At 39.8% G+C, this 8,754-nt stretch overlaps 1 protein-coding gene across 3 annotated transcripts in view; it reads right to left on the minus strand.

The window, feature by feature from the left end:
* Positions 1-8,754, minus strand: part of PRKG1 (protein kinase cGMP-dependent 1) — a 1,263,577-nt gene that overhangs the window by 109,180 nt on the left and 1,145,643 nt on the right. For all 3 annotated transcript variants that reach the window (XM_049646038.1, XM_049646037.1, XM_049646039.1), the window contains exon 9: positions 4,966-5,040. In XM_049646038.1, coding sequence (XP_049501995.1) covers positions 4,966-5,040 — 75 coding nt within the window. The remainder of the gene's footprint in view (positions 1-4,965; positions 5,041-8,754) is intronic.

Here is an 8,754-nt window from a genome sequence, read left to right on the forward strand (position 1 = left end):
GCTGTATATGCAGCATTTTGTAGGAACCCAGAAAGTGTTGAATAAAATGCGTGCATATGACAAAGTGAATGAACACAGCAAAGGCAGGTACGTGAGGAGCTGCGGACTCATCACAGGGCCTTCGAATCTATATTCGTATCAAGGGATGTTGTAGATTAAAACACATGACTGGACACTCATTTGTAGCTTTGTATAAATTTCACCATGAGAAAGAGTCCCTCACGGAGAACGAAACTGAGAAGCCTCAACTTAGATCATAAATAAACGCATTTACGAATCTACATTCTTCGAGCTGTCAGAGCAGCAAGATCCTTAGTATTAGAAAATAGGCTTCCTACTTAGTCTGCACATTGTGAAACACAGTGCCTGAGTCATCATTAAGTGAATTTCGAAGTGTTTATTAAACGAATATGTATTCTCACAGGGAAATAACGCATACCTTTCATCACGAATGCTACTTTCCGCTCTAAATAAGCCTTAATGATGCTTAACTTTGATCTGCTGTTGTCTCTTCTAATGTCTTTGTGATTACAACTTCATATTTTAGAAAGAGAAGCCCTTAGTGGATAATTAGCAGCAATCAAGAAAAGCTTAAACAAGCCATAAAGGTAAAGATTCTGTCAAGAATAATTTTCTTTGTCGGTAATTTATGTGGTGAGAGGGGCTGAAGGCATATATCCAGCAGCAGGAAAGTTCGAAGAACCATTTCACGAGAACATTGCTCTCAAGCCAACCTTTCTGGACCAGCCACCCACACCGGATGAGAGGAGTGTTTCTGAAAAGGATGGTTTGTACATTTTGTGTAGGAGTCCGCCACTGAAGCCTGATTATGCTAACAGCTAATTAAGTTCTAAACATCTCAACTGCATCTATCTTTATAGTCAGGCCTTTTTTTTTTTTTTTCTCCTTTTATCCAAATAGTCATAGTCGATGAGACAATACCAACAGTAAGTTCATAGGGATAAATACTGTGATCATTTCAGTCGGATTTTAAGAAATACTACCCTCATCTTCGGTGAATTCGGCAAAATCACGGAGACTCACACGGCAGAGCCAATCAACACCTCGGTTCTCAACGGTACAGATTTTGTGATCTATATAGAAATTTAGAGGCATTACAAGAATGATCCAGGGAATTGAGACCAATTAGAGCGTGCACCTAGTCCCTGAAGTGGCAAACCTTAGAAGCTCCTTAAATATGAGATGAAGGCATAATACACTTAAGGGGAAGAAATTGAATAAAGAGACAACAGTATTAACACAGATAGACATTTAAACTTGTTAGTTCAACTAAAAAGCTCTGCCTTGGGAATAATTCACAGTTTACCTCCGAGAGAGAGGACACCTGGTTAAAATGATACTTTCAACCTCAGAAATCTTCAGATATTATTGATTTTTTCCCATTTTTCAAATAATATTAAGGAACGTGGGTTATGCATTCATTTGGATTTAGTATTAATTGAACTAGAAAACTTCAACCTCTCCTAGTGAACTTATATTCAAGTATAATAACTAATTTATAGTCTATCAAATTTATGGTTCAAGTAATATTTTGAGCCACTTAGATGCAACTAGTCATTTGCTGTTCCTCTTTGTTCTTCAATCATAATTGAACTTTCTTTTAGCCAAATGTTGCTATTTTTTATTTATTTTTTTTAATGTTTATTTATTCTTGAGAGAGACACAGAGCAAGACCATGAGCAGGGGAAGGGCAGAGCGAGAGAGGGAGACACAGAATCCCAAGCAGGCTCCAGGCTCTGAGCTGTCAGCACGGAGCCCAACGCGGGGCTGAAGCTCACGGACTGTGAGATCATCACCCGAGCCGAAGTTGGACGTTTAACCAACTGAGCCACCCAGGCGCCCCTAAATGTTGCTGTTTTTATCAAAATGGTATTTACGGATATTTTCCAGGCTAGGTGAAATTTCATGACATTCTACCGAAGTGAGAGCAGTTTGTCCACATACGAGTAAAGAGTTCCTGGCCAGGTAAAGTTAGTTTTATGTAATCAATATGCAATAATTATCTATAAATCAAGCCATTTATCAAAAGCACTAGGATATGCTTCCAGTGATTAATTCCACCAACAGTAACATTCCCTTTACAGCCCTTTATCATTCACAAGGCACTTCTACATACTCCTATCAATTAACTCACAGAAACACCATTTCAAAAGTAAGATGAGGCCATCAAGAGGCAGTGTAACTGGACTAAGACCAGGTGGTTGGAAACGACAAAGGGGGGAAGCAAAGCCCGAGGCTGTGGCCCCACGTTCAGGGTACTCTTCACACAGAATCTGTTCCAGTGAGAAGTATGGTCACCCTTCCTGGCCTGTAATTGTCAGATCTGAACGTTGCCGTATTTGTTTTCCCTGTTGTCTTTGGTTGAAGCACGTGTGAATGACCTCACAGATGCCCAGAGTTCATGAGATACAAACACAGTCATCTTTATAGAGCCAGGAGGACGCTGGGAAGGATACAGCTAAGTCAAGGCGCTTTCCCATCACTGACCCATTTCAAGCCTGTGACCAGACTCAACTTTGGGTCAACAGGACTTACGCAAAAACTTTCATTAAAGAATCTAACATTTAGCCGAAACAGAAATAGACCATAGAATGCTTTAGTTCAAAAGAGGTATGGGGCGCCTAGGTGGCTCAGTCGGTTAAACGTCCAACTTCAGCTCTGGTTATGATCTCGCGGTTTGTGAGTTTGAGCCCTGTGTTGGGCTCTGTGCTGACAGCTCAGAGCCGGGAGCCTACTTCGGATTCTGTGTCTCCCTCTCTCTCTGCCCTCCCCCACTTGCAGTCTGCCCCTCTCTCTCAAAAATTAATAAACATTAAAAAAAATAAAATAGGGGCGCCTGGGTGGCTCAGTCGGTTAAGCGGCCGACTTCGGCTCAGGTCATGATCTCACGGTCTGTGGGTTCAAGCCCCGCGTCGGGCTCTGTGCTGACAGCTCAGAGCCTGGAGCCTGTTTCAGATTCTGTGTCTCCCTCTTTCTCTGACCCTCCCCTGTTCATGCTCTCTCTCTGTCTCAAAAATAAATAAAAGTTAAAAAAAAAATTAAAAAAAATAAAATAAAATAAAAGAGGTCTGACTTTTTCTAGTAACTGCAAAAATACGTACACAGTTGCTCACGTAGATTTTAGATGAATTTTCAAGATTACCAGACATTATATATATACAAAAGGTGTATAATACGACACATATTTATATGGAATGACCCATGGTAATCTTAATCGACTATAGATACTCAAGAAAGATATGCTAACATAAATTATAAAGATGAATTTTTATATCGCAAATGTTCCGCTAAGGATAAAGTCCAATAATAACAAGGGGCTTTTATAACTTTTAAAACTGATAGGGTAGCTTAAATGGCCCCCTCTGCCATCTCAGTAGGATTAGTGCTAATACCAGAAGCTAAACTTAGCATTAATATGTATTTTGACCGAGTGTAGGAAAAAACCCCAGAAAATTAATATGTACCACCCACAGTACAGGAAATCCGATGACTGTGTGCAGTTTGGCGTTAAAACTGCCTAATGCGATTCCTGAGCAAATCTTGGCAAAGGCACGGCTGCCATTTGACCTCCGGATGTGTGTGTCTGTGTCCCTCCAAAGAGTGGAGGAAACAGAAGCAACCATACGGGGAAGAAATTGTGAATAGATTGACAGCTTTGAAGATAATAGAATTTTATCAGTCAAAATGAATTACGGTACTTATTTTTTTTTTCATTCTAGACCAAAGTTTTAATCTTCCTAGATTCTCAAGGCAAAAGCAATTAAATTATTTTTTTTTTTTTTGGCTTTTGAGGTTACTACAAAACCAACCAAATTCTGCCCCTGAACTATCTCTTTACTGATAAATTTTTGTCAGTTTAATCCTTCAGGTGTCCTGTGTGAAATCACTACTAAATTGCTTTCACTTGAATTAGTTTGGGGGGGGGGGGCAGAAGAGGGGAGACTTATAAAGATTGCCATTTTGTAAAACAAACCTAGATTTTTTTGTCAGAAAAAGCCAATCTCAAATAATTTCAAATCTTTGTCAAACAAGTTAAGGGTTTTTTTAATTTTCATTTTAATTTTTAAAAATTTACATCCAAATCAGTTAGCATCTAGTGTAACAATTTCAGGAGTAGATCCCTTAGCGCCCCTTCCCCATTTAGCTCATCCCCCCCTCCCCACAACCCCTCCAGCAACCCTCGGTTTGTTCTCCATATTTATGAGTCTCTTCTGTTTTGTCCCCCTCCCCGTTTTTATACTATTTTTGTTTCCCTTCCCTTATGTTCATCTGTTTTGTCTCTTAAAGTCGTCATAGAAGTGAGGTCATAGGATTTTTGTCTTTCTCTGACTGACTCATTTCACTTAGCATAATACCCTCCAGTTCCATCCAGGTAGCTGCAAATGGCAAGATCTCACTCAAAAAAGTTAAAGGTTTAAAGTGGATACAATTGGATTTATGTCAGTAGATACAAAAAGGATAATTAATGGGATATGTACTATCTCCGATCATTCTGGAAACTTAGTGCCTCGGCAGTTCAAGAGAAAGCAACAGAGCAACAGGGTATTTGCAACGGGAAATACTTCAGCTTTGTTATTTCCCCTACAGTTTCACAAACAACTGTTGTGCACTGTGGCCGCCATTCATCCATCAAGTATTTTCAGTGGGAGAAATAATGTTTGCATTCAATTATTTATAGGGGGTTTTAAACTTACCATTTTTCCCTTGTGGAGATGATCTTGCTCCCCAAATTAAGATTTCATGTTTAAGAAGAGACTTACTGAGGAAGCATCCTATGTAGTAACTACCTTGAAATTTGCTAGTTCCCCCCTCTGAAGCAAGTGATTTCTTCTGTCAGAGTGCTGGGATTTGTTACGTCCGACAAAACAGTTAATCTTCTATTTATTCAAAATCAACTTTGAAAAATCAAGACTAAAGTCAAAGGAATAAAAAAATATCACTTACTTTGCTTTAGCTTCTGCGTCCTCATAGGCTTTATTAGACACGTCATCCAGTCCTCCAATCAAATGCTTGAAAGAGCTGTAAGGAAAAACACAGTCATCAGGATAAATGCTCTGCAGAGTCCTAACAATGACTACCTCGTCAATGATACATTGAAACAATCTAAAAGGATCTAACTAAAAATGAAGTCAAACATTTAAACCAGATACGTCATTAAGAAACATATCAGATAATGATAGTGTCTCTGACAACGGTGACCTATTCCATCGTGTTTACCTCCGTGGTTCCCAGCACCTAGAACTGGACCTGGTGAAAGGAGATATTCAAAGAACGGCTGGAATAAAACCTGTGACACACAAAAGGACATAGGTCACAAAGTGGGTCAACTTTACTAGGGATCATGACAAGATCTACCAATTATGGAATGCCTACTGCATGCCTACTGTGGGCACTCTTCTTTTAATTATCATGAACATATATTGATTCCAGGTCTACAACACACTGTAAAAGACAAACATTATTATCTCCATGTGACAAAACTGTAAACTAATCTTCAAAGGCAAAATACATATGCAGAAGACAGGCACACGACAGAGGAGAATTATAGGAGAGTCAACTCGTTTTGGACGGATGAAGATACTGACTTTAGGATCAACCAGGAAGGGTCATACACCTGGGCAAACCCAATCTATCCCATAGCCTACACGGACCTAGAACTGTGTTCAGACTTTATATAATGAAGTCCCATCTATTATAGGTCTACAACATAAAATATTACTGGGCCAGCACAAAAGGAAAACACACACACACACACACACACACACACACACACACACACAAGAATTACCCTTGAAAATTACCGAATGCAACCAGATACCAGAACTCTTATGTGCACTACCTTCTGGCAAGCAGTGAACTGAACAGAGGAACAAAAGGAAAATCTACATTCAAAGTGCTCACATAATAATCAGGGCCCTCACTTACATGGTGCTTATATGCTGGCTACCATTGCATGCATTTTACATGTAGTAACAAACACTTTAATTGTTACAGCAACCCTGTGAGTCAGAATTACCTCCACTGCATAGATGAGCATCCAAAGGCATGAGAGGTTATGAAACTGACCTGAAGTCGTACAGCCCAGCAGCGTGAAGGCTGGTAGGGAAGGAGGCCACCATTCCCCCTCATACCCTCAAGACCTACACTGCGGCTTCCGGCCAAATCACTGTGCCTTCACGACAACCATAAAAGCCCCAGCGACATCTAGCCTACGCATGGAGAATGGCAAAGAGCTGTAAGGAATTACATTTTAATTTTAAACCTCTAGAATCTCAGAATCTCAGTGCACAGAAAAAGCTTCGTGTGAGTATCAAATAATAAAATATGCCTGGTCAGGTCCTGAAACATAGGGTTATTTGTTGATTTAAAGTTAAACATTGCTTAACCACTTTGACACACACTGGTTTTTGTTTTTGTTTTTATGAAAAATGTGTAAAGAGAGACTTGACTCTTCCTTGGAGGCTGGCCAAAAGGAGACAGGGCGGGTACGACATCAGTCCTGTGGGTAATGATCTCATCTGGGGGGCAGGGTAAGTGGAATGCTGAGCTAAAACATGAAGTATTTCTAATACAAAAAGGGACCAAAAGGAAGAGACAGAAGACTAAGGAATCAAGAACCACAGAGCATCAAGTTTTCTGAGGTGAACTGCATTAATGAATGTCAAATGAATGGAGGCTGCCAAAGGCGATGGTCCTTATACAACTTTCCAAAGACATATAATTAGTGATAAAATAAATGATAAATAATAATCCCCTGCGGGGCTGGTTCAATATCTGCAAAACAATTAATGTGACCCATCGCATCAATAAAAGAAAGGACAAGAACCACAGAATCCTCTCGAAAGATGCAGAGAAAGCATGTGACAAAATATAGCATCCTTTCTTGATAAAACCCTCAAGAAAATAGGGATAGAAGGAGCATACCTTGAGATCATAAAAGCCATATATGAACGACCCAACGCTAATATCATCCTCAATGGGGAAAACCTGAGAGCTTTTCCCCTAAGGTCAGGAATGAGACAGGGAATATTCACTCTCACCGCTGTTATTCAACATAGTATTGGAAGTCTTAGGCTCTGCAATCAGACAACACAAAGAAATAAAAGGCATCCAAATTGTCCAGGAGGAGGTCAAACTTTCACTTTTGCAGATGACATGATACTCTATATGGAAAACCCAAAAGATTCCACCAAAAAACTGCTAGAATTGATCCATGAATTCAGCAAAGTTGCAGGATATAAAATCAACGCACAGAAATCGGTTGCATTCCTATGCACCAACAATGAAGTGACAGAAAGAGAAATCAAGGAATCAATCCCATTTACAGTTGCACAAAAAAACCCATAAAATAACTAGGAATATATCTAACCAAAGAGGTGATAAATCTATATGCTGAAAACTATAGAAAGCTTATGAAAGAAATTGAAAAAGACACACTAAAAATGGAAAAAGATTCCATGCTCCTGGATAGGAAGAACAAATATTGCTAAAATGTTGATACTACCGAAAGAAATCTACATATTCAATGCAATCCCTATCAAAATAACACCAGCATTCTTCACAGAGCTAGAACAAACAATCCTCAAATTTGTATGGAATCAGAAAAGACCTCAAATAGCCAAAGCGATCTTGAAAAAGAAAACCAAAGCAGGAGGCATCACAATCCCAGACTTCAAGCTATACTACAAAGCTGTCATCATCAAGACAGTATGGTACTGGCACAAGAACAGACACTCAGATCAATGGGACAGAATAGAGAACCCAGAAATGGACCCACAAACGTATGGCCAACTCATCTTTGACAAAGCAGGAAAGAATACCCCATGGAATAAAGACCGTCTTTTCAGCAAGTGGTGCTGGGAAAACTGGACAGCGTCATGCAGAAGAATGAATCTGGACCGCTTTCTTACACCATACACAAAAATAAACTCATAATGGATGAAAGACCTCAATGTAAGACAGGAAGCCATCAAAATCCTTGAGGAGAAAGCAGGCAAAAACCTCCTTGATCTTGGCCGTTGCAACTTCTTAACACATCTCCAGAGGCAAGGGAAACAAAAGCAAAAATCAGCTACTGGGACCTCATCAAAATAAAAAGCTTCTGCACAGAGAAGGAAACAATCAGCAAAACTAAAAGGCAACTGACAAAATGGGAGAAGATATTTGCAAATGACAGATCAGATAAAGGGTTGGTATCCAAAATCTACAAAGAACTTATCAAACTCAACACCCAAAAAACAAATAATCCAGCGAAGACATGGGCAAAAGACATGAATAGACACTTCTCCAAAGAAGATACCCAGATGGCCAACCGACACATGAAAAAATGCTCCACATCACTCATCATCAGGGAAATACACATCAAAACCACAATGAGATACCACCTGGCACCTGTCAGAATGGCTCACATTAACAACTCAGGCAACAACAGATGTTGGTGAGGATGCGGAGAAAGAGGATCTCTTTTGCATTGTTGGTGGCAATGCAAGCTGGTGCAGCCACTCTGTAAACCAGTATGGAGGTTTCTCAAAAAACTAAAAATAGAACTACCCTGTGACCCAGCAACTGCACTACTAGGCATTTATCCACAGGATACAGGTGTGCTGTTTCGAAGGGACACATGCACCCCCATGTTTATAACAGCACTATCAACAATAGCCAAAGTATGGAAAGAGCCCAAATGTCCACCGATGGATGAATGGACAAAGAAGACGTGGCATATATATATATACA

This window comes from Panthera uncia, chromosome D2, assembly GCF_023721935.1.
Source record: "Panthera uncia isolate 11264 chromosome D2, Puncia_PCG_1.0, whole genome shotgun sequence".
NCBI lineage: Eukaryota > Metazoa > Chordata > Mammalia > Carnivora > Felidae > Panthera > Panthera uncia.